Below are 26,606 nucleotides of genomic sequence, written 5' to 3' on the forward strand. Positions count from 1 at the left end.
GTCTAGCTCAAACTTCCCACAGGGAACATTACAAGAGGAGAAGCCCCAGTGTGCAACTATTCATCATACCTCTGCTTGCATAATTCTTGCTAAAATCCTGTGGGGACAGAGCCAGGAGTGCAGTTTCCAGGCTCTCGCCCTCACGTGGAAAGGTGCTCACTCGGGCAGTACATTTACTACCGTCAACTGTGATTGGATGGCCATCAGCTGTAACCAGTGAGCCATTGGCCACTAATATAACTGTTGTGGCTACGCTAGCAGCAAATTGGGGCTAGCAAGAAGATGGTGGCTGAGCTAGCAAGAGCGGATTGCAGTTAGCATGGAGGATTGCTGCTAGCAAGTGAAGTTGGTTGGCAGAGAGAAGTGGACAGCAGGTTGCAGATAGTGTGGCTCCTGCTGCCTGTGTCTCCAACCCAGCCACCAGTGAGAATATAGTGGTATGACTCCCCCATCTATGGCTCCGTGGGTGTTCCTTTTTGGCCTCACCATATCCTGCATTCTTATGTGGGGACCAGAGACCCTGCATGACACCCTGCATGACAAATCCCATTGACCAAAGTATGTCACATGGCCCAGCCCAGAGTCACTGTGAGAGGGGACTACACAAGGGTCGGATGCTGGGAGGAGTGCTTCCTGTGGGCCACCAAGGTAACAGTCTACCTACGATGGTAATGAAGGTGTTTTAGAATTCACAGAAGAAATACCGGAAGACGTTTCAACCACAACCACTATTCTGGCCAACCTCCTAGAGAATGGGGTATACATATATACATATTCACTGTTTGATCTACCAAGAGTATTAGACACCTGGTTCTAGCACAAGAGGAGCAGATACTTGTCATCACCTGTCAGGTGTCCCACCGCTGCTGCGGTCACTCAGAGACTCTTTATTTCTGTGGATCCTGTTGCTACCCACGGGCTTCATTCTACTCTCGATACGTCATCCCCTCCGCTTACTCATAGTTTCTCATGCTGCTGCCTCTTTGTGATCTTTGGACTCTGTTCCTCCTCCGAACTGTTGACTCGTTTTCCCTTTCTGCCTCCTATTTACTCTCCCCATGAGAAAGGAATTCGTTACCACTTCACTGGGCATTCTTCAGCCCTCTAAAACAGCCAAGTCATCTCACAGGCTCTGCTGCCTTTTGTGAGACACCCACGCCTGATTCTTCCAGCCTTGGTCAGGATGGTGGGGTCAATGCAGAAAGATAGACTGTGAGCATGGCAAGCCTTCAGAGTTGGATAGTCTTCTCTCCATTCTGTTTAGCTAATTGTGATTGGATTTGGAGGGGGGAGTGAGGAAGGCTTCCTGTGAGAAGCACAATTCCCTTTCTTTCTTATTCCACCCTTCCTTTCTTTTCCAATTAGCTCTCTCACCCCTGAAGTTGATGCTGGCAACTGTCATCAGATAACTAGCTGTACAACTGTGGAACAGGTGCCATCCTTGGTCAGGGTCACTGTTAGTCTCACACATAAGTACTTTCATTAAGCAAGCTTTATCCTTTGTCTTAGATCTCTCAATTATGTCACTGTCTGCTATTTCCTTTCTTGTAATTTGTATGCTTAATAAAGGAGGTGTGAAAAAGCTAGTATCCAAATAATTTCACATGTTGCAAATAATTAGATTTCATTGAAAGATGTGGGTATTTTTGATGGTCTAACATCAATGTCAAAAGGCTTTAAATTTTTTTCTAAGTCAAAGAGGTCCTTAAAACATTGTTTTATATCTTTTTTTAAAAAATTAAAGTTTATTGGGGTGACAATTGTTAGTAAAATTACATAGATTTCAGGTGTACAATTCTGTAAGACATTATCTATGTCTCACGTGTGTTCACCACCCAGAGTCAGTTCTCTTTCCATCACCATGTATTAGACCCCATTAACCCTCTTCTAGAGCCTTCCTCCCCCAACCCTCTGGTAACCCCTCAACTATTGTCTATGTCTATGAGTTTTTGTTCCTTCATTTGTTTGTCTTGTATTGTTTTCAGTTTTATATACCACACATCAGTGAAATCATATGGTTCTCTACTTTTTCTATCAGACTTATTTCGCTTAGCATTATAATCTCAAGATCCATCATGTTGTCACAAATGGTACTATTTCATCTTTTCTTGCCGCCAAATAGTATTCCATTGTGTATATATACCACAACTTCTTTATCCATTCACCTATCGAAGGACATTTTGGTTGTTTCCATGTCTTGGCCACAGTAAATAAAGCTGCAATGAACAATGGAGCACACATGTCTTTATGGATAAATGTTTTCAGACTTTTTGGGTAGATACCCAGTAGAGTGATTGCTGGGTCATTTGGCAATTCTATTCGTAATTTTTTGAGGAACCTCCACACTGCCTTCCATAGGGGCTGCACCAATCTGCATTCCCACCAACAGTGTATGAGGGTTCCTTTTTCTCCACAACCTCTCCAACACTTGTTACTATTTGTCTTGTTGATGATAGCCATTCTGACTGGGGTGAGGTGATATCTCATTGTGGTTTTGATTTGCATTTCTCTGAGATTAGTGATGTTGAGCATTTTTTCATATGTCTATTTGCCATTTGTATGTCTTCTTTGGAGAAATGTCTCTTCAGGTCCTCTGCCCATTTTTCAATTGGGTTGTTTTTTCATTGTTGAGTTATATGAGTTCCTTGTATATTTTGGATATTAGCCCCTTATCGGAGGCACTGTTTGCAAAAATCTTCTCCCATTCAGTTGGTGGCCTCTTTATTTTGTCGATGGTTTCTTTTGCTGTGTAGAAGCTTTTAAGTTTGATATACTCCCACTCATTTATTTTAGCTTTTACTTCCCTTGCCTGTGGAATCAAATTCATAAAATGCTCTTTGAACCCAAGGTCCATAAGTTTAGTACCTATGTTTTCTTCCATGCAGTTTATGTTTCAGGTCTTATGCTTAGGTCTTTGATCCATTTTGAATTAATTTTGGTACATGGTGACAGATAGCAGTCACCAAGTTTCATTCTTGTGCACGTGGTTTTCCAATTCTGCCAGCACAATTTATTGAAGAGGCTGTCTTTTCTCCATTGTATGCTTTTGGCTTCTTGTCAAAAATTATCTGTCCATATATATGTGGGTTTAATTCTGGGTTCTCAATTCTATTCCATTGGTCTGTGTGTCTGTTTTTCTGCCAATATCATGCTGTTTTGATTACTGTTGCCCTGTAGTACAAGCTAAAGTCAGGGAGTGTGATACCTCCAGCATTGTTCTTTTTTCTTAGGATTGCTTTGGCTATTCGGGGTCTTTTGTGGTTCCATACAAATGTGATGATTTTTTTGTTCTATTTCTTGAAAAAAGGCCATTGGGATTTTGATGGGGATTGCATTAAATCTGTATATTGCTTTGGGTAATATGGCCATTTTAACTGTGTTGATTCTTCTAATCCATGAGCACGGAATGTCTTTCCATTTCTTTGCGTCTTCTTCAATTTCTCTTAAAAATGTCTTATAGTTGTCAGCATATAGGTCTTTCACATCCTTGGTTAAGTTTATTCCTAGGTATTTTATTCTTTTTGTTGCAATTGCAAAAGGAATTGTTTTTTTCATTTCTTTTTCTGAGATTTCATTGTTAATATATAGGAATGCAATGGACATTTGTACATTGATTTTGTAGCCGGCAACTTTACTGTATGCGTTGATTGTTTCTAATAGCGTTTTGGTGGAGTCTTTAGGGTTTTCTATATATAGCATCATGTCATCTGCAAAGAGTGACAATTTAACTTCTTCATTCCCAATTTGGATGCTTTTTATTTCTGTATATCTTTTTATACTTCTTTATGCATAAGGTATCTCTAGAAGGATTCACAAAACTTGGTAATAGTAACCCTCCCAAGGGAGAAACTGTGTTTCTGGGATGCTTACTTTGAAGTATATGGTCTTTGTATCTTATGAATATTGTATCATGTGCATATACTTCCTGCTTTTAAAATTAACTTTCTAAAGTGTGTCTTGTCTATTGTCCTGACTTGCAGTTCCTTTAAAAGGCCAGGCCCAGCGTGTGGTACAATTCCAGTTGGCACGATTCCCATGGACTCCAGTGTAAAGAGGCCCCTGAACTTGTGAATGGAAAATACCATAAAAATCTTCTGTAGATATATAGACACCACTCGTACTTTAACATCAAAGACCAAATTTGGCAGTTCTATTTACTATTTGGCTAAATGCAAAATAAGAGGATACAGAGGGAGGGAAATGCTGAGGGCTTCTCAGGATGTGACAGTGTGAGATGGCTGAAAGCTCCAGAACCTTTTAGAAGAACTGGAGCCCTAGGTCTGGCACTCCACGTACCATGTGTGTGTCCTTACAAAGATGATTTTATTATCCTGCATCTTAGCTTCCTTATCAGTAAATTTGAAAATGTAATAGAATTTACCTTTTGGGGTTATTGGCAAGATGAGACAAAGTAATGCAGGTAGCAGACTCCGTGTGGTTCCTGGCCCCTGGAAAGTGCTTCATGAATAACAGCCATCGTGATTGGATTTTTCTCTCTCATCTATTAAATGGGTATAATACCTGCTTTCCTATTTCCTGGAGCTTTTATGAATATAAAATAAGTTAAACAGTTATAGTCTCTGAGGAATGGAGATTTGAGCTATTATCAAGATGTAGTCTGTTATCTATGGTGTTTCCCCAAAAATAAGACTTAGCCGGGCCATCAGCTGTAATGCATCTTTTGGAGCAAAAATTAATATAAGACCCGGTCTTATTTTACTATAAGACCGGGTCTTATATAACATAAGACCCGGTCTTATATAATATGACTGGGTGATATATGATATGATATGATATGATATGATATGATATGATATGATATGATATGATATGATATAATGTAATACCGGGTCTTATAGTAAAATAAGACCGGGTCTTATATTAACTTTTGCTCCAAAAGATGCATTAGACCTGATTGTCCGGCTAGGTCATATTTTCAGGGGAACGGTATTATCTGGGTAAAAAACATCTGTTAATTGTTCACCTTTCCTTCGGTACTGTTCCAGGTTCCAGCTAGCAGCTCCTTGTAGCTACTCTCCTAGGGGACATCACTTTGGACTAGGATGAACTTCATAAAGTTTGCCTTTATATTTAAAGTCACATTTTTGCTGACTGGTAGTGTCATTCCTGGTATTGTCATTGTTTTTGTATAGATTTACGTGTGACTTTGTTGATGTGTAAATTATGTGAAGTCATCGTCTATTCTCTCTATTCTTCCTTCCATAGTCTCAGACTCAAAACCTGTGATTGAAAAGCAAAAGCACGGGCTAGGAATGAGCATTAATGTGCTTATTCCTTATGGTAAATATTTAACAAAATATAAAAAGTAACCATCCTCAAGTTCAGTGCTGAAAAGTGCTTTTTACAGTCAAGATGATGTCATACCCAGTTAGATATCCAGTTAGTGAGGCCAGCCACTGATGAGTCACCAGAGCAATAATTACTGTGCCGAAGGGCATCCAGTCACAAGTTTATTGGCTTAGAGAGTCAATCAAGTTACTTTGTGCAATCAGCACTGAACTGCCCCTGCTGGGATGCTGGAAAGTACAAACAGACTAGAATGAAATGGGGAGTAACGCATGGCCTTCCAGTTAGGGGAGGGAGCTTATATCTATATTTTAATGAAACTAATTTTATCTTTCACTTGAGAGGAAAACAAAGATTTTATTTTCTCCTTAATGACAAGAACAAGAGAAGAGCTATGTTTCTTGGTCTTAATATGAATCCTTTGTCAAAACTTTAGGTTTTTAAAAATATATGTGATAGATAATACAGGGAAACATTTGTTCTATGATTTAGTATGAATTTTAGGCAAAAAGAAAAAAGGGAATTTTGAATTGCATTTCTTCCCTAAAGATGAAAAGTTTGTTGCAAAATGGAGATATTTTTTTTCCCTTCTGTTTTTAGAGATTCTATGGGTAATATGTGAAAAGTTGCTTTGAATGGAGTTAAATTAAGTGACATATTAAAAGACTTTATTGTTTATCATTACTCTGGGTCATTTTAACAATATATGTGGTTTCAAGGTGATTTATATTCTGAAGGTGAACCTACCGTTTGTCTCATTCAAACATGCTTTAAAATGTCTATAGCAAATATTTTTTGCAAATTACAAGTTATGTCATACTAACCTACTCTTTAGCCTTGACTAAAATAAACATTCTGCTTTTTCAGATAAGTTTCATTCATTTCAATGTAATTACATAAACAATTTAGTTTTAGTTCATGATTCTCATGTAAGAGAGAATGACCATCATTTTCCAACGTAAACTATTAATACGAGGCAGATGGGCTCCTAGCAGGGCGGGGTGTTGACATCAATATTGAGAGTGCAGAAGCAGTGGTTTTTCTTTGTGAGACGTGCAGAGCATATTACTCTTATGGAGAGAATGCTCAGTTTTCTGTAGCTGTATTTGATTTTCATTTTGCCTGAGTGCTGGGGATCTAATGCTGTCCTCAGGCATTGGGTTTTTCACTTATGACAGCATTCGTAGCAGGAGTGGGTGATTTTCCATGGGCAGGAGTCAGAGGATGGGCTGGGCCCTTGCTCCGTCCTCCCCAAACAGAGCCTACACTGGAGATGATTTTGTGGCTTTTGCTGCAGTTAACTTACAACTTCTTGGAAAAGAGACCACATCTTCAGTTCTAGTTCATGGCCTCCTCTGATGGTGAGGATTTACTCATGTCTCCTTAAGTAAGTGTTTTCTGAGTTTTTCTTAATATTTTTTCTTCATACGACACTGTGATTTAATGTGTAATATTTTATTCCATATATATTCTTAAAAGGTAAAGCAGGTTGGCTGATACTTTCTTTTCTATGAAGTCATCTAATGGTTTGTTCTATTTTGAAAGATGAATAGTTAGGGCATGAAGGCAAAAGAAGTAATGAGTGAAGAACTTATACAGAAATGGTGTGTAGTTGCTTAAGGTCTTACAGGCATTACAGTTCATTAGTACTCCTAGAAAGTGTTTTAGTTCTCCAGCACCTATCCAGAGAGCTAGTCACTTAAATCAAATAAACTTGATTAGCTTGACACACAAATCAGGCAGGTATGCCATTTGTTTTCTCAGTGTTTGATTCTGTAGTTTTCTCTCAATATGTGTAATATATAACATCAACTTATTTTAGTGCCATTTATGCCAGTTATTTTCATTTTCCCTGAAAGTTATGTGTAAATTCAGAATTTTAACAGAAAATCGTGAAAGACTTAAGTAAATTTGGCTAAATGATATAGATATGTTTTGTACATACAGAAAAACAGCCTGATTTGTATTTTGGTTAGACATGGTTATGTGAGCTTCTGTATCTGCCTTTGAATGTTTAATGGGCATGATTGTTTACATTATAGATGGAAAGACAAATTTCCTAGATCTCAAATGAAACCACATGGTAGGGATGTTTTATTCACAAAATAATATTTATATATGTATAATGTCTATATTTAGCACAGTAAGTTCTTTTTTATATTTGTTTAGAAAGAAGTATCTAACTACAATTGTAATCAGATTCAAATCAGAACTCAATTGCTAGCAAAATACATGTTATCAGCATTGTTTCATTTTTTTTTATACAGTGAAGTTCTATTCCACACACAAACATAATATGACAACTAATTGGACCATATGGACAAGAGATTGGTCTTTGAACCAAGTAGTATAAATATAAATATGGTCTTAGGTAGACTGTGGCCAGACTGCCTATTTGAATAAAATCTCATCTTCAAAGATCTTAAGTCTCCGTTTCTTTCCCCTTTCCTCCCTTTATTTTTATCCTACAAATATTGACTCCCTACCATGTGCTCTGGGGACACAATGGGGAACAGGAAAAATGCATTCCCTATATTTAAGAGGCTTTCAGTTTAGTAGGCAAGGTGTGGGCATTATAAAAATACACAATTATACAAATAAGAAAAAAATCACACAATTCAGTAATTAAGCTGTGGGAGCTACCCTTGTTTGTAATAACATCCCTTCTCCCTTCTGGAGAGAGCCACCGGTCACCCCCACCTCCCTTCATTAATGAGAAGACATGATTAAATCTGTTGTTCTAGGTAAGAGTCTGCTATGGGACAGAGGTCTATATTCTGTGTGTGTGCTCATGCTGTCCTGTGTACAGTGTGCAAGGCATACTACATTAGGTGATGGGGGAGGCATACAAAGATGGGAGAGGCACGATCTTTGCCTACAGGAGTAGGGAGAGAGCATGCATACAAGACAAACAAACAAACAAAAGACTATTTATCTCTGTGTCTATTTATATAAAATATGTGATGATTAAAACAAGGAATTTCAGGGATTCTTAGGGGGTGAAATACCTTCTAGTTTGGGTGACCAGGCAGTGTTTCAATTTTAATTGATCTATAAAGAAATAAATTGGACTTTGATAAGGAAATATGATGGAGAGGACATTCCAGGGAGAAGGAAGAGAATAAACAAAGTCAAGAAGGTGGGAAAATTCAAGGCATGTTGAAGGACTGACCCAAGAAAGGAAAACAGAAACAGACCATCAAATAACAAAAAGAAAAAAGAAAAATAGTTATATGGAAATGAAATAGGAGGATATAAAATTGGTAAGATAAATTGAGGCCAAATTATTGAGGGTTTTTTAATGATCTGTTTAAGGATCTGTTGAACTTTATTTGGTCGATCCCATATGGCTATTCCCAATATTTAACCAAAGAAGACCCTTTAGGAAAAATAAATCAGCATTGTTCAGGAAGGTGACTGCAGTGAGAAAGGCTGGAACTCAGAACCCAGGCGTATCTGTCATGTCGTCCAGGTGACAGATGGTGAGGCCTGAGTTGTCTTGGTTCAGTTGGTAAATCAGCGGTTAGGGTTTGTAGAAAATTTGCAACAATGCCCTGAAGTTTCCCAAAGATAATCTCTAGAATGGAGAAGCCATTTGGCCTCCCCTCTAAAGTCACACTTTCTAACTGACTTAGAAGCCAAGCTTATGTGATCTATTAGGAATAACATGGCAGCCTCTGATATAAATGCAGCTGTTTTAAATGGAAAAACCATGAAAATGGCCAAGTAGACAGATTTTGCTTGACATCACTACAAATATTTGTGACCTGATTTCAGCTGATTTATGAATAAATGATTATTCCAGCCTGACAATTAAATATTTAGAAATTAGCTCCCTTTTAGAGTTCATGTATAATACAGGACTGATTTTCTGTGCTGCAGATTTCCACTCTTCATTTCCTTCTTTTTAATACACTATAATTCTTATTCTATCCTTTTTCAGTTTCCTGCATGAAAATTATTTAAACATTGCACACAAATCTTTTGTGAAAGAAGAAAAGGAAATTCAGTTTGTGGGTCTCAGCAGGAGTTAAGCCAATGCAGCTTAAAATAATGCCGAAAAAGAAGCACTTACCTGCAGGCAGAGCGCCCCTGATTCTCTTCCTGTGCCAGGTGATTAGTGCACTGGAAGTACCTCTTGATCGTAAGTATTAACGTTTTAAAGCTCTTAGGCCCGGGAGTCAAAACCTCCCCAGCATTTACCATCACTCTGAACTGTGTGAATGGAGAAGGTGTCTGTGTGATACTGAAAAGCTAATCAAAATTAATTTGGCTTTTACCTTCAGCACCTGGTGTTTAAAAAGAATTACACCATAGAAATGGCCATTGAAACAGTCAGACACTTTGTTCCCTCCTTATCATTATCTTTCTCCCCACTCAGGTGCCTTTTGTGTACCATGGGGGGGTGGGGGTGCTGAGCTGAGAAGGAGTGAATTGTGGGCTGCCCTGATCCTCCCAACAGGTGACTCTTTGTAGAAGCAGTCCTGCAAGAAAACCAAATGAATTACTTTAAAACGATCATGGAGACCTCCCTACTTACCCCTCCCACTTTTCCACCCTCTCCCTTCATATGCTGACAGTCTTCTGGAAAAGACTGGGAGTGGCCTCTCAGCCAACCCCAGGCCACCTCTATATCCCCAAACTACCCATCATCCATTTCTCTTAATTCAGAAAAAAGCAAAATTCACCTTTGAATTTTGAATATTAGATATGAGTTTAGATCTAGAAAATGTATCTTATGTAAAGCCTAGTGAGGCGTCTTCTTTGATTTAAAAAATGTGATCAAAGATCAAGATATAAATTTTGAGACTAAAACAAAAACTATCTAAAAGGGAGCAAGTAAAAGCTATATTAGCCCACCCTTTTCCTACTAGTAAAGTATGTGCTGTACTCTCCCTGGACTGGGTGGCCTGTTTATGTAAAACAAAGATAATGCTAGGTTTTAACTGTCACTTTTCCTGCAGTGGAAAGCAGAATTTCAAATCTGAACAATTGCTATACTTCAGAATTGATTTATTCTTTATCCCTAATCTGCATGACCTCATTAAACCCATTAGGTTCCCAAGTAGTACCTCTGTTTGGCCAGCTTTCCAAGGTGCAGTGAAGATAGCACTTTCCTGGGGCTAGTCAATGGTTGGGTTGTCATTTTTTGCCAAAAAGGTTGCAACTGCCAGTGGAAGACATTAAGAAGAGACGGTGGTTTTGCTCCACACTTTGTTGAATTCCTTTGCTGTGCATCTATAGTCTAAAGTACAATCAAATGGAATATTTTGCTTATTTTCAAAAAAATAGTCATTCAATGACCTTAATTTCAATTAAAAAATAAAAATAAAAAAGAGTAATTGCTTAAGCCCACCGGAGTTGAAATGCTTAAGTAAGCGTTTGCCCTAACAGATGTTTAGGAGAGAGAGAAAAGCACTGGAGAGAAATGCTTTTGTTCTCTCTCATGTTAAATGTATCCCCCCTTAATCTAACTGTTCAATCTAACAACCAGAGGGAAACAGTCACCTAAGGCTAACTCAATTATCCTGCTAATGGAGAAGAGGCATAACCAAGATGAAAAGAGTCACAGACAACCCAGGCGCTCCTGCATTAACCTTTGCGAGGACCAGTGCTGGGCAGCCCCGCAGAATCATTTGAATTGCATGCTAATGTGATTTCTTCCCTGCCCCTGATCCTTACCCCACTTCTACAGGAGCTGCTACTGGGTGGGGAGTAGCAACCCCTGGGTGACTGAGGAATTCTGAAGCAGAAATATACTAGCGGTCTGAAAAGTTCAATTACTGACTTGGGGATTAACCATAAACATAGAAAACCTGAAATCAGTGGATTTGGCTCAGATGGAGCACTGTCATTGCAGCCATGTACCATTGTTAAACGTTATTACCGTGTGTGTGGTGATGTCTGACTGAGATAATAGGATCAGACAGTACACAGTATGTGACAACTCAAATTAATTGTAGATTTCAGCTGCTTTTCAAATTGAACATAATTACTTGTCCAGTACAACAGGGATAGAATGGAATTAGCCAGTACTATTCCTGGAAGGATCATTTTTTTGCCTACAGCATTCCTTTTGTTCTTCCATGTGCTATGTGGGATAGCTGCTGCAGAAATAAAAGCGTGAATGGGAGTTTCCTTTCTCCTACAACTTCACAACTTCAACCTGCACTATACTGGTGTTCTTAGGTCAAATAAAATAGGCAAGGTGCCCCTTTTATCTTCGGGGCTCTAACGTTCTTATTACTAACATCTGGTTTTCTTTAATCCTGTTTGCCCTCTCACCTGCTGATATTGATGGGGGAAAAGCAAAACTTCTTGAAGACTGTAAGTGTCTTTCTGTAATTACTAGGCAGTGTGAAAATTTGGCCATGTCTTTGTTTTTTAATTAATAATGTGATTTAAATGCGCAGTTTTATGTTTTGTGACTAATGTCTTTTTAAGCATGTGTATTTACTGTGGCTAAACATTTAAATACCAAGAAGCAAGTTTAGTATATTCCCTGCATGAATTGTGAAGACTCAGGTATTCCCGTTTTTCTTTTACCCATATTATGCTCTACTAACTTCTGTGCTTTATTCACATCTGATGTAACTCAATGAGAAAATTCACAGAATTTAAAGAGAGTGACTCTCTGGTTCTAAATGCTATTAAATGTTTGCTGGAATACAGACATATCTTTTGGTATCTTTAGAAATTGAGTGCATGCAGACACTTCACCCCGGTTGGCTTCTATATACGCTTATCCCTTCTCCAGCCTGCAGACTGTGTAGATGAGTGTTTCCAGGTGTCATCAGTATAATGGCTTGGAAAATTTGAGCATTGTTTTGAAGTGTGCAAAAAGTAATAAACAGCCACCCAAACACAGTATTTCTGAGTGGCTTGCTCTAAGCAAAAACTTCTGCTGCCTCTGACAGTTGGACAGCATCTATCATCTACCTAAAAAATAGCTTTCAAGCATTTGAAAAACCCTTTGATATTGGATTAACCAGGAATATTATGTCAAATCACCTCTTTTCCTTATCACCTCGAAGCATCTGTTAGTTGCCAGGTGACCTAAGCACTGTTCAAACAGGTACGTCTAGACGGTAGACACCTGGCAGTTAGGAGTGGCATCTAAGCCAGCTCTGGTGCAGACACATGAATTAGAAGTGCTGGGTCTGAAACCACCAGACTTGCACATTTGCCACTTGCAGAAAAGCGCAAGGAATTGGGCTGAGTCACTCCTAAGAATTCCCTTGCCCACCACCTGTGTCCCCCATTCCCTGGATGTGAAATTCCAGGCTTCTCTCCATCGTCCTGAACACTATGCTCTCAGAGCTTAAAGGAGCACTCAAAAGTGAAGCTCGTCCAAATAAAAGTGACCATGAGAATGATGTAAACATAGCTAACATCACAACCCTGATAACATGTACTAAGAATTTTACACAAACTGTTTAATTCTCCGAGTGACTCTAGGAGTTAGACACTGCTTTTATACCCCATTTTCTCTCTAAGGAAAGTAGGTCTTATGGAAGTTAAGCAACTTGCTGAAAGTCTCACAGCTGGTAAGAAAGAAACAGACTAGTTCTTAGCCACCAGCCCAAACTGCTAACCAGCATTGGGAACTGACGGGGCTGGAAGAATGAGGGTTCTGGATGATGGTGGAGGCCGAGAAGAGCATCTGGATTATCGGGAGGATGAGGAGGGGGATGGATCTTGCTGAAGGGAGAGGAACTTGCTAGTGTGCCGTAACCTGAATTTAACAGGTGAACGATAAATAATGGGTTTAACTTTTGATCTGTATTTTAGATGTCATTGGGATATTTAGTAAAGGCTGTCTGGAGACAAAACAAGAGAGGAGAACCATGTTTGCAGATGTATAAGACATTGACATGGATGTGATAAATTAGCGCTGGGAACAATTAACCACAGTAAAGAAATGGCTGAGGGCAGTTATTAACCCTGGGGAAATACTTGGTGGGCAGGTGGAAGGAGTTTCACAAAGGAAGCACAGAGCATGGGCGGAGAAGAAAGGGAAGATCTAGAACATGAACACCTTCAATGATGCGGAGTGTCAAACAAAACAGGAAAGGAAAGGAGGACATGAGTCTAAGAGAGAGCTTTGGGAAAAGCTTCGTGATGCCGAGGAAGGCATACTGGAGCGGGGCTACTGCATTACGCAGGTCTGGGGGTACCATCCCCATCGTGGTTGGGCTTTCTCAGCCTCAGCACCACTGACAATGGGCTCACATACTCGTCTTTGTCCTGTTCACTGTAAGATGTTTAGCAGCATCCCTGTCCTCTGGTGAGATGCCAGTACAATCCCCTCCCTTCCAGTGGTGACAACCAAAATTGTCTCCAGATATGGCCAAATGTCCCCCCGAGGGGGGGGGGCAAATTGCTCCTGGTTGAGAATGACTGGTGTGTGTAAAGGGCTCTTCCTGGACATATGCAAGGCAGTGGCTTCTGCCAGGACTTTCCTCTGTTTTGTGCCTCCCTAGTCAAACTCAGCTGCTGCTTGAACAACAAAAGAAGTTGAAGTAGATTATTGCTCGAGTTCCTTCCTGTGCTAACACTCTGTGATTCCAATTTCACAAAAAGGACATGGTAATCTTAGAGTGACTTGAGCGTTGGCCAGCCAGATACCAGCTTTCTTCAGATTAAATTGTTCTTGGTCAGGAGGGTTTCCCACTATGATCTGATAATAAGTGATCAGCTAACACTTTGAAGAGTGAAATGAAAATACTGTCTCCTATAACAGAGAACTTCCCAAATCCATTTACCTTCTAAATAAGACTTTTATCTTGGTTCCTGATAGCCACCTGCCTCCTGGCTCTCCTAAGACATGTCAAGTCTCTAATTTAACCATCATTTCAACATTAACTTCTCAAGTTTATTTGTATATATAAATTAATATATTAATTTATATTAGCATGCTAATGAACTATAAATCAGTTACTCTTTCCTAAGAAATACAAATTTATCTCATAACTTAAATTTCACCAAAGCTTATCACTTGAACCAAAGGGCTCATGGGAATTTCTCATTGTTACATCAGAAAAGAAGCTGTCTTAATATTAAGTGTGTACTGGTAATTATTTTCCCAAACTTTTTGTGGGGGAGAATAGGCTTTGAGAGTACATATAAAGTTACCAAAAGTAGTTATGTCTTGACTGCCAAGTTTTAGGAGACTGTTAGTTAAAAATCTACCAAGGTGTGTGTTGCCACATAGAAATTACTAAAAACATTTGGAGCCTATTTAGGGTAAGTGATTTTTGATTTAGAAAAAATGTTTGCTATTATAGTAAATGATCTCTTTCTTTATGTTGTTCTTTCTACAATTAAGTGGTACAACCTCCAACCATTACTCAACAGTCTCCAAAAGATTACATTATTGACCCTCGGGAGAATATTGTAATCCAGTGTGAGGCCAAAGGGAAACCTCCTCCAAGGTGAGTGTGCTTTCCACTTTGTTATAACTGAAAGTAAGCGTTGATATTAATAGTGGGTTAATTTCAGGTCCTGCATATCCCTAGGGTATCATTTACAGGTCCATTGTTTTCTCTCTCTGCTTAATTAAAGTCAGTTTTTTCATCTTGAAGACTCAAAAGATTGTACTCATACCCTTCTGCGAAATGCTCAAAAATTCTGGAGAGATGTGGTAGGAGCCCTCTAATGGCTCTAATGGCCATATTACATGGGCAAATCTCTTTTCTCTGGGGCTCAGTTTCTTCATCTGTAAAATAAGGAAGTAGAATTTGATGACTTCTAAGATCTCTCCTCTCTCTAGAGAGGTCTGTAAAATAGTCCTAAGTGGGTTTCCAAACCTGGCGGTGCTCAGAACTCAGGATTCTCCAAAAGGATCTTGGCATAAGCACTGCATGGCATTCTAGACTTGGGAGAGATATTAGAGACCCATATGTTTTATGGATGGGAAACCGATGCCTAGTTCAGATAAATGATCCAAGAACCCACAGCTAATTCGTGGATGATCTGTAACTTGTCCTGTAATACATAGGAGTTTTGGAGAGTTGGATTATTATTAAAATGTAATGTGGAAAAAAATTTAAAAATTTAAAAAAATGTAATGTGGATTTTTAAGTAAGAAAGAGTTGAAAGTTTCTAAATATTTTATTTCTAAGTTTGTCTATTACTGGTCTTACTAAACAATTACAGACTGATACCTCAGAAAAAATTAACTGGTACTAAATATTCAAGTACATCAAAAACTTTCATCAAACATTTGCTTCAAAACAATATATTCTGCCGTATTATTAGAAACCGTGTAGCACTCAAGCCCTAATGTGATGTCATGTGATGAAATTCCCCTTCAATTTCACATTTACTGAATACCTCCTGTTACTCTGTGTAAGGCAGAATCTCTCCCTCCCAGCACTATTGATATCATGGGCCAGGTAACTTTCTGTTGTGGGGCTGGGGGTTGTCCTTAGCAGCATCTCTGGTCTGTACCTAGTATATGCCGGTAGCACCTGCCACCACTGCCTCCTGCCCTAGCAGTTGTGACAACACTACTGCTACAAGTAGAAGCAGTGGGCATGGAAAGCATAGTGAAGCTTAGAGAATCATGCTTTTGTGTGAGTGTGGCCATTGTTGATTTGTGACTCACTATAAAGTCTTTAATTATGTCAGCACTGTGACTTCTGTATAAGGGAATCTTTTATAGAGATAACACTGAGAAAGAAGAACTTCAGTTGACAATTTGAAATACTTCCTAAGGAATTTACAAAATCATCTTTAGAATTAAAACCTCTCAACATATATATAGAATCACCACTTTTAATAACCAGCATTTAAAACACTACTGAACTCATATTTTTTCCCCTCCTCCCGACCTATCTTTGCATTTATGTAATGTGAACCTTGTCTGATAACTCATGAAGGCCTTTTTTGTCACATTTCAGCCCAGAGCAAATTTTTGTAGATAGGTTATTAACCCTATGAACAATGGAGTTTATAATAAAAATGCTAATGAAGCTCTACGAGAGTGCCTAGGAGACCTACTTCCTGCATTTTCTTTGAAAAATGACAGGCAATTTGTGTGCATGATTTCTTCATTGAGTCAGATTTCAGCTAGTTCCAGTGAAGACAAGTACCTTAAGATGTGTGGCCAGCACTTAGTTTCTAAGTCATGATTCAATGAAACATTTTAGGTAAGGAGCTGATTGCTCTTTTACTGAGTATTAAAATCTAATAATTATTTCTGGAAACCCATAAACTGCTAGGAGGTTGCTAAAGAGTAATTCTGTTTCTCTGGACCATTAACAAGCTTAATCTTTTATGCATTGGGCAGCTTCTCCTGGACCCAAAATGGGACTCATTTTGACATAGATAAAGACCCGCTTGTCACCATGAAGCCTGACTCAGGAACCCTCATAATTAACATCATGAGTGAAGGGAAAGCAGAGACCTATGAAGGAGTGTATCAGTGTACAGCCAGGAATGAACGTGGAGCTGCCATTTCTAATAACATTGTCGTCCGTCCATCCAGTAAGTGGGACTGTCCACCCCACAGTTGGACCTTTTCAAAGTGTGGCTCCGAGACTCAGCATCTGTTGCATCATCCCAATACTATTACAAGAAAATATTGGCATTGATTCCAATACTTTGACTTTGTTTTACATAAAAACTATTGCTCCTTTCCGCTTTACCCTAAGTTCCTCAGCCTAGTGCTTTGTCAACACAAAATGTCTTTTATGTACAGTGGTACCTTGGTTTTCTAACGTAATCCATTCTGGAAGACCATTTGAGTTCTGAAACGTTCGAAAACAGCCGACAGTTAGGCTTCAGGATCTTGCACTCAGCGGAAGCCACGTGACATGGTCGACTTCTGAAGTGTGTTCGAAAACTGAAGCATTTACTTCTGGGTTTACAGCATTCGTAAAACCAAAATGTTCATCAATGGAGACATTCGAAAACTGAGGTACTACTGTACTCATTAGTCCAGAATAAAACACCAGGAATAAGAAAAGTGTTTCCTCTTCAAATTGATCTAATTATTTTCTCATGTATTTTATGTACAAGCAAACTTCCTACAGCCAGATGAAAATAAATTCAGTATGAAATGGGTAATTGAGGTCTAAGAGTTATTTTGTAAAACACTTTTGTTTTAAAATTTCACAAGAAATAGAGTGGTCTCACTACCTGGATATTATTGTGGCTCTTTTTGCCGTGGTCCATACCCAAATCCTCTCAACAACCCAAGAGCATGTATTTCAAGAAAAATGACCATTTTCAGTTCTGATCATTTTTAAAGCTTTTTAAATTATATGTGTAATATGTGTTCATTATATAAAAAATTAATTACAACTGAAAAATAAATTTAAAAATTGTATCCTTCCATTCAAGAAAATAACTACTGCTCTTTCCAATTTTTTCTAGGCATATATGTTTTGTTTAAAATGAGCTCTTCTGAAGTACTATTTTATAACCTTTTTTTACTTACCTGTGATGATGTGTATTCTCATGTCAATCTCATAAGTATACTTATATAATATATAATACTGTATGATATTCAAAGGTGTAGGTGTACAGTTATTTAACAACTCTCTTGACATTTATGAGTTTTCCATTCTTTTGTGGAGAACATGCTTGTAGAGAAATTATGTTTCTTAATGATTCCATTAATATAAACTCTTAAGCTTGGAATTGCAGACTCAGAGTTTATAGTAATCATTTTCTTGTTATCTTAATGTACATAAATTCCAAGTTACTATTTCCCTAAAAGTTTAGTTTTTATTTCTAGTGCTCCTTTTCTTTTTCAATGTAGAAATAATGGAAGTTACTATTTTATTTTTAGGGTCACCATTGTGGACCAAAGAAAAACTTGAACCAATGACACTTCAAAATGGCCAGCCTTTGGTGCTTCCCTGCAGACCCCCAGTTGGATTACCACCACCTATAATATTCTGGATGGATAACTGTAAGTTTGAAAAATATGAATTTTCTTTCTTTAAGAGTCATGATTATTTGCTGTCACAATAAATTATTACCTCTTATGATTCATAAAATGTTTATAAAGTGTTTTAGAGATGCTCAGGAAAACAAATGCTTGTTGAAATAAATAGCATGTCATTTCATTCATTCACTCAATATTTTTCAGCGCCTTCCATGTACCAGGCACTGCTCTGAATAAACCAAACATTTCCTGTTCTCACTGAGCTTATATTCTATGCAGTGGGACTAGATGGGGGTGGAGAAGGAAACAGACAATAAATGCATTTAGAAAATATGTGATGGTTGGCAATAAGTGCTTTGAAGAAAAATAAGCACAGTTTTGTTTAATTTTTTAATTATATTGGGGAACAATGTGTTTCTCCAGGGCCTATCAGCTCCATGTCATTGTCCTTCAATCTAGTTGTGGAGGGTGCAGCCCACCATCCCATGCAGGAATTGAACTGGCAACTCTGTTGTTCAGAGCTCACACCCTAGCTAGCTAAGCCATCTGACTGCCCCAAATAAGCACAATTTTGAGACTTACAGGAATGATCAAGCAAGGCAGGTCCCTAAATATCCGGGTGTAAAGAGAAAACGTGCAAGTCCCCAAGTCAGGAGCACCTGGTGTGTGTAAAGGCAGAGGGAGGCCAGTAGGGCCAGACTGGGTGGGCCAAAGATAAAACTTCACTCTAACAGAATTTCCGTTTTTGACTTTTCTTATTTGAAAGCACTCAGAGAAAGTATCACAAAGAAACAGAAAATATATATATATATATGTATATATGAATAAATGAGGAAATGTATTTTTCCTATTATTACATCACAACTTTTACAGATTTTGAAATAATAAGTAATAAATCAAATGTAAATGAGTGGTGTGTGACATCGTGAATAACAGTATCCAAGTGTCATTACAAAAATGAGGTCCAGTATTTTGGTCTTTGGCTCTTATTCAGAAATGATGACCTTTCCACTTAATAAAGAGACTTATACATATAAAGTCTCAGAATCATCTGAATAGGTAACGAGTTTTTTTCCATGTTATACTGCTGGCTATGTCATTTACATACATTTTAGGCTGTTGGCATAGCGTCTGGATCTTTCAAATGAAATTGCATCTGGAATATGTGAAAAAAATTCAGATCTGTATAGTGTTCTTCTTGTAAGATGACATTGTTAAGTTATTCCTATGTGCATACATTTTTTTCAAACGTAATGCAAAGGAACTCATTGGGCAGTTTAATTTGATCTACCAACACCTGTCTATAATAAAATACAGACAGAGAATAAATGTATGCTTATCTTTGATTCTTTCTATTCACTAAATAAATGTACCTAATTTTTCTGAGTTATTTTTAAAACAATCCTTTCCCTAGGGATTAATAACTCAAACCTATGAATTTGTAACCACCAGCCAAATCCCCATCTTGACCAACATGGCTAACCAGCATTCTTTTTTTTTATTATTATTATTATTAAAATTATTGGGGTGACATTGATTAGTAAACTTATATATGGTTTCAAGTGTACATTTCTATAATATATCATCTGTATATTGCATTGCGCTCTTGCAAGCTCTAGCTCCACATTTCCCTGTGTTTTCCTGCCCAAAGGAGCTGCAGGTTTTAAACCAAACTACGCCTTTGGTAACTTGTTAGAACGGGCGCCTGCGCAGAAGGAGCACAGCTATGATTCAGGCTGGTGGAGTCGCCTGGTCTGACACACCCTGGCCCGAGCCACCTGCGATATGCAGTCTTTCCTAGTTCTCTCACTTCAGAGCTGAAGAATTCTCACAGTAAAGGCTCTGTGAAATGAGTCAGAAGCTTCATATGCACATTCGCCAGCCAATTGGAAATGTATACGTAAATAAGCTGTCCCACCTCCCTAAGTCCTTCATCTACATAGAAAAATTTTCCTCCAGGCCTGAGGCTAGACAGTTCCTTAACTGGGCCTGGTGAACCCGAAGCTGGGAAGTCAGTGCTGACAGTTACTCATTTAATGATGGCCTCTGTGAAGGACCTGGTGCAGTCTCAGGGCTGCAGCAGTGACACAGCAGACAACAGTGTCTGTCTTCCTGGAACTTAAATTAGCACAGGAGACAAGCAATAAGCCAGATATATGTATGACAAGTGAAATATATTGTATGTTAGAAGGTGATAAGTAACTCAGAAAAGAAAAGCTTGAGGAGGTGAGGGAGGCTGGGTAAGGAGGGCTTCTGAGTGGCATGTCTGCAGCATTGAATAGTGCCATCATTGTACCCTATTGTTCATTGCATATTTGCTGGATGATTCTTAGATCCCAAGCTCAGACAGGGTAGGGACCCTAGTGTACCCGACACCTTGCCCAGGGCCTAGCACACAGGTAGGTGCTCCAACAGTATTTGGTGTCCGACCGTGTATACAGATGCAACCCATTATAATGCGCACTTTTTTGCCCAAATTTGTGAGGGAAAAATAAGGATGCACATTATACATGGGTAGTACTAATTCTGTATCTATATAAATGTTTTTAATTTTTAAATTTATGCTAATGAGTTAAAAGTGTAACTCTAGAAATCAATAACTATATCCGTATGCAAAATAATACCCTGGAATACGATCATCGGTTTTGTTGAATTTATGACTAACGTGCAACAAGGAAGAGTTCTTGGCCTTCTATGATGCGTAAATATCGTAAATTTGTTACCAGTACATAAAATTTCTTGTACCTTGTATCTGTTCTTGTGTTTTGTAATTATTTGTTACATAAAATTTCTTGTACCATAATATGTTAATAAATAAATGCTAAAATTCCTTTATAATCCAAAAAACAAGTACCTAAATGTAAACTAATAAAAATTTGAGTTAAAAAATTAAAATGAAAGATTTTTTTCCCTGTAAGTTTGTAAAACATGGGTGCACGTTATACACGGGAGCACATTATACACTGCAAAATCTGGTATTTTCTAAGGCATGTGTGTATGTGTGTTTAATAATTAAAGACTAATTTAAATATTAGGAAAAGTCACATAACCTCTTTCGGTAAAACGTGTTTTGGTTTATACTTGCTTAATAAAACACTTTACTTGTACAACTCTAATCTCACCTCTGCCCCACTCCAGAGATACTAGGATCAGGCAGGTATCACTGGAGTTGTAATATGCCATTTTGTTTTTGCTGTTGTTGTTGTTTAGTTATTTGCTTTTACTCAGAGAGCTTTATAGAGAAAGAAAATTTCAAGTGAAATTCACAGAACTATTAGTAGATAAATTTATCTTGCTAATTTGGAAAGTGACCACTTTATGATGGAATGATCTGGATATCTCTCTGCCTTTCTCCAGCCTTTCAAAGACTCCCACAAAGTGAGAGGGTTTCCCAGGGTCTGAATGGAGACCTGTATTTTTCCAATGTTCTCCCAGAGGATACCCGTGAAGACTATATCTGTTACGCCAGATTTAATCACACTCAAACCATACAGCAGAAGCAACCTATTTCTGTGAAGGTGATTTCAGGTAAGAGTATAGCTTCCTGAATCTCTCCTTCAGTGATGTTTACAAATATGTGCAAAATATATAAACTACCTATGAATAGTGACTAAAGGACACACGTACCCTGAATACTGTATTTTAGATTTTTTGCTGTTATTACCATTACTGTTTCCCTGGTAACTTTCTAATTCTACTGGGAGTTCTGAGCATTTGCGTTGTGCTGTATGCCCCACGGTGCCTTTACCTGGCAGTCCTGCAGCTTCAGTTATATGGTCACATGTTACTGGTTGGGGGTGGCCCAGTGAATTAATGAGTTAGTCGCATACAATGTGAAGCTCTGGTTTTAGCTGGTAGGGATGGCACTTGGTTAGCATAACTGTATACGTTTGCTTTTGTTGCCCAATACTTTTTTTACAATAACTTCTCCCCTACTTTTTGCTTTCTTCATAATATTCTGTTTATTTCAGTGGATGAATTGAATGACACTATAGCTGCTAATTTGAGTGACACTGAGTTTTATGGTGGTGAGTTATGGTGATTGTAACTGATATTCTCTCTTTCATTGTAGAATTTAGTTCACTAACTTCACCTCCATGGCTATGTAACCTTATTTCTTTATGAAATTTTTAGTTACATGTTTAATACCACTAGAATAAATGTATGTTTCTTCTGAAATTTATAAGCTTGCAAACATGTCACTAAAACATTTTTTCATGTTGTATGTATAATAATTAAAATTATTGTAGCTGTTTTCATGTAAATAACCATTTCACATGATTTGGAAAAAATCTTTCATGTATGTTCAGGATTATATTTTTCATTTTTTTGTCTTGTTCATACATTTTTCTCTTAAACTAAATAATGATTGGCAGGGTGCATTAACCTGTTAGAATACTAACTCATCAAAGTCTTAGTAACTTTTAACAACTCATATTAAGTGGACTTTGATAGGAAGTCATCACAGTTCCCATCTGTTTTCATATGACATTATCGGTATCACATAATTAGCAATAGTATTTCTCTTAGTTTTTTTTCAAATCTGGTTACTATCTTCAGTGGAAGTAATCTTTTAAAAAATAGAGCATTTAACTTCATTCTTTTAAAAGGCAGGGTACAGAGTCAATCAATGAAAATTATGGGTTCTGGATATGGGGTCTTCTTAATTATCTTATTAATTTTTCACTTTTGAGATATGAAGAAAATAATCACAGTATTATCAATGACCAGAGTAGACATACCACAACTTCTGTCTTACTTTATTTTACTTTAATATACTACTGAAAAATAGAGGCCTCAAAACCATTCCCAAAGTGATCTCAGCGGGGTAAGTTTTCCTCCACTGTCTCTAAAATCTTAGAAAAACTCTAATTTCTCTCAAATAATACTTTCTCTTGAATTCAGTTTTTTCTTCTGAGAAATGAGAATACTTCATATATTACCTTTCATTCTTTATTTTGTGAGCGTCAAATAGTTAATGCATTAAAATGTTAAAAAAGAACTGTAAAGGGCTATAGAACCTTAATATGGTATGATTTCTACTTTACTTTTTTCTGAGAGGTCATCAGAAGGTAAGGCCACATTTAGGCAACATCTCCATAAAAAAGAAGGTGGCCTGTATAAATCTCCCTGAGATCTCTGACTTGAGCCCTCTTTATTTTTTCATTGAGGAAACCAATTTCAATTTCTATTCTTAATTTATGACACAATTTGCCAGACCTCTGTCAGTAACTTTCTAGTTTTGTTTTCTTTTGTTTGCAGTTTGGGCATTTTGGTATGCTAGATGTCCACCACAGATTTATCTCCATGATTAATCAAAGGAATTGACTATAATATCGTCTATAGTATAAACCTAAATACACCCTCCATTATCATACCTTTCAGAAAAAACTAGCATCTCCCAAATGGTAGACAATTAATTTTTGCTTTTACCTGAGCACTAACTTTAAATGATAGATAGTTTGAAAACATGATTTTTCTTTCCATGTCTACACTTTGAAAATTTTTCTAACCACAAAAAATTCATAAACATGTAACCCAAATTAAAGCAATGTACAAAAGGAAAATAGTCCTTACTATTAGTGCTTATGCAACCAGAATTGTTTCTTTTTCTGGCTGAGTGAGCAACGGCTATTTGTAAGGCAAAGTATGCATGTGTAGTTTAACAAATTTCACAATGTTAAATGGTTTTGAAAAGGGATTAGAATTTTTAGATAGTAACTATGTTTCTAGAAATACATATTCATAACTTTTAATGCATATTAATTTTCTCCTTTGCAGCTAAATCAAATAGAGAGAGGCCACCAACATTTTTAACTCCAGAAGGTAATGCAAGTAACAAAGAGGAATTAAGAGGAAATGTCCTTTCACTAGAGTGCATTGCAGAAGGACTGTGAGTTAACACTTTCTGTCTTGATGTACATTTCTTATAAAAACAGTAAATTGGTAGAGAAGTATTAATATCATAGAAAGAGTCATTGTCTTATACTAATTCCATCAAGCATCAAGAGAAATCTGATAATTATGTATAAAATAGGTCATATGAATCTTATGTTATTAATATTTGTAAATGTAATAGTGCTCCTCTTGAAGTAAGAATCAGTAAGGACCCTATGACTGCTATCATTATAATTTTTCTACTGTGTGTAACAAACCACCTCAAAACTTAGCGGCTTATTAACAATAGCCACTTATCATTGATCATTTGTCTACAGAACTGCAGGGAAGTTGTGTTATAATGGGCTAGATCTATTATAACACAACTGAGCAGATTCGGTTGAGCCTGCTCAGAGGTCTGCTAGGTGGCTCAGATATGGGTTCACAGTTCTGAGGGTCTGCTGCTGACTGAAGGCAGGGTTAGGCAGAGCAGCTGAGCTCTTGGCCTTGAGTTTCTCACATCCCTCTAACAGTCTAGCCCAGGCTTATTTTCCTAACAACAGAAGCACAGGCGGCCTCTTCGGGCCTAGCCTCGGAACCGGCACACTATCCCTTCCACTACTTCCTATTGGCAAGTCACAAGCCCAGTTTCTTTCCAATGTCTCATCTATGCACACCTCAAAATTGATGCCACCCCAGAACCCATGTGCCCTTAACAGGAGTTGTGGGAGGCCTCCCTCGCTCAGATACAAGACTTATGCCTGGCACAGAGCAAGTACTATTGATATGGGCGCATTGGCTGAAAACATTTGCTAGAATCTCAGAAACATGCTGTGATCACGTCATGATCTGTGCTCTCCTTGACCTGCTAACTCAACGGTCTCACATTTCTTCCCAGAATCAGCCTCCAGGAGTTAACTTTACTGCAGAAGATGCGTGGAAGCCTTTGCTGGCCATGTCATGAAATCACACTACACACCATTCGGTTCCTCAAGCAATTGAAAACTAGAAAAAAAAACACACAAAAAAGCCTTTTAAAGATACATTAAGTATATATCTTTCCCACCAGAATTAAAAACAAAACGCTTGCAATTTTCATCATCATTGTGTGAGAAAGTGGGTTACTCTATCAACCTTCAACCTTTTGGGAGTATGCATTCTCACAATTTAGTGATTTCCCCTTCCCACAAATGATATGTTATATAAAAAACTAAAATAGGGTCAGTATTTGGAAATTTCATAAAACTTCCAAAATTTTTTAGAACTTCAGAATGTTATAAAACAAAGATAACACTTACAAATCACAAGGGTAAGACTCATAGAATCAAAATATTTATAATTCCTAGCACCTACTCAGTGGAGTACTGGGCCTCCAGAACAATTCATGAGTTGGTTAAGCTATGACCTCATGCTTTTATTCCCATCGCCCTCTCACCTCCGGATCATATGAGATGCAGATTAATGTGACTATAAGGAAACACCGTAATATGCTCTCAGATTCTACATATGTTAGTATCTTCAACTTTTCAAAATGATTTCACATTTTCTGCCTCTTTTTATATTCACAGCATCTAATCTTAGAAGCCATTTCATCAAATATATATGTTCAATTATTTTTTTTCAACTAAGTAGGCCAAAATCAATTCTAAAAACGAACAATTAATCCCACTTGCATTTCTAATGACAAATATTGTGACATTCTTGAGGGCCTGGACCACTCCTTTTTGTTTTTATCTTTCCAACACACAACTCAGTGCTTGATCTATAATTCAGTGCTTAGTAAATGTTTGTGTCAAATGGATTTTTATTTAACCCTCATGAAAACCTTCTAAAGTTACTTAATCAAGTCAAGCATTATTATCCCTATTAAGACAACTAAGGAAACTGAGGCCCAAAGAGGTCAGAGGTCCAAGGTCAGAGAGCAATTTAGAAACACAGCTGGGACTTGGAAGCAGATCTTTTAGCTCTAAGCCTGTGTTCTGGCTTTTCATCTGTCTCTATATTTCATAGTGTAATAAGAAACATATATGAGAGATAGTGTGAGTAATCCATGCGTTTGATCTATTCTTATCAATTGGTGTAACATTTGAAAATATCACTAATAATGAAATTAAGAAAAGAGTGCTTTTTCCCTCATCATTTCATTTACATCATCAGATAGCCTGCTATGAAATAGAAAAATTGTTCCTTTTGATATGGAAATGTGTGTGAAAGTTCCTGGGCACAAATATGTATATCATCTCTTTCTCTGTGCATTTTAAAATCCAGCTGATAAAAAATTATAACTCGATATCAGTAATTTAATGGTAATTCTTTTGATTGACATAGTCAAATTTTCCGGGAGTGCCTCGTTGATCAGGATTTGAAGAAAATAAATAGGTCAATGCAGTAACGTAACTCCTGCATTCGCACTGCATCTTTGAAGTCAAAGTTCATGGTGTCCATAAATTTGTATAGTTCTGCTTATGTGAAAATGGTAGCTTACAGCCTTATATATAAGGGTTTGAGCATTATTTATAAAAGT

General features: G+C 37.6%; 1 protein-coding gene across 31 annotated transcripts in view; it reads left to right on the forward strand.

Annotated features, from left to right (window-relative positions):
• NRCAM (neuronal cell adhesion molecule) overlaps positions 1–26,606 on the forward strand; it is a 299,432-nt gene that overhangs the window by 218,523 nt on the left and 54,303 nt on the right. For 8 of the 31 annotated variants that reach the window (XM_074340545.1, XM_074340544.1, XM_074340554.1 and 5 more), the window contains exons 2-9: positions 9,251–9,451; positions 11,605–11,634; positions 14,636–14,741; positions 16,601–16,797; positions 18,107–18,229; positions 21,563–21,733; positions 22,177–22,233; positions 23,987–24,098. In XM_074340545.1, the coding sequence (XP_074196646.1) occupies positions 9,346–9,451; positions 11,605–11,634; positions 14,636–14,741; positions 16,601–16,797; positions 18,107–18,229; positions 21,563–21,733; positions 22,177–22,233; positions 23,987–24,098 (902 nt within the window). In that variant the 5' untranslated portion in view covers positions 9,251–9,345. Of the gene's footprint in view, positions 1–6,674; positions 6,695–9,250; positions 9,452–11,604; positions 11,635–14,635; positions 14,742–16,600; positions 16,798–18,106; positions 18,230–21,562; positions 21,734–22,176; positions 22,234–23,986; positions 24,099–26,606 lie in introns of those variants that run through there. The other 23 variants (XM_074340564.1, XM_074340572.1, XM_074340574.1 and 20 more) reach the window with 6 other exon arrangements.

The sequence above is a fragment of the Rhinolophus sinicus genome, linkage group LG09, assembly GCF_036562045.2.
Source record: "Rhinolophus sinicus isolate RSC01 linkage group LG09, ASM3656204v1, whole genome shotgun sequence".
Taxonomy (NCBI): domain Eukaryota; kingdom Metazoa; phylum Chordata; class Mammalia; order Chiroptera; family Rhinolophidae; genus Rhinolophus; species Rhinolophus sinicus.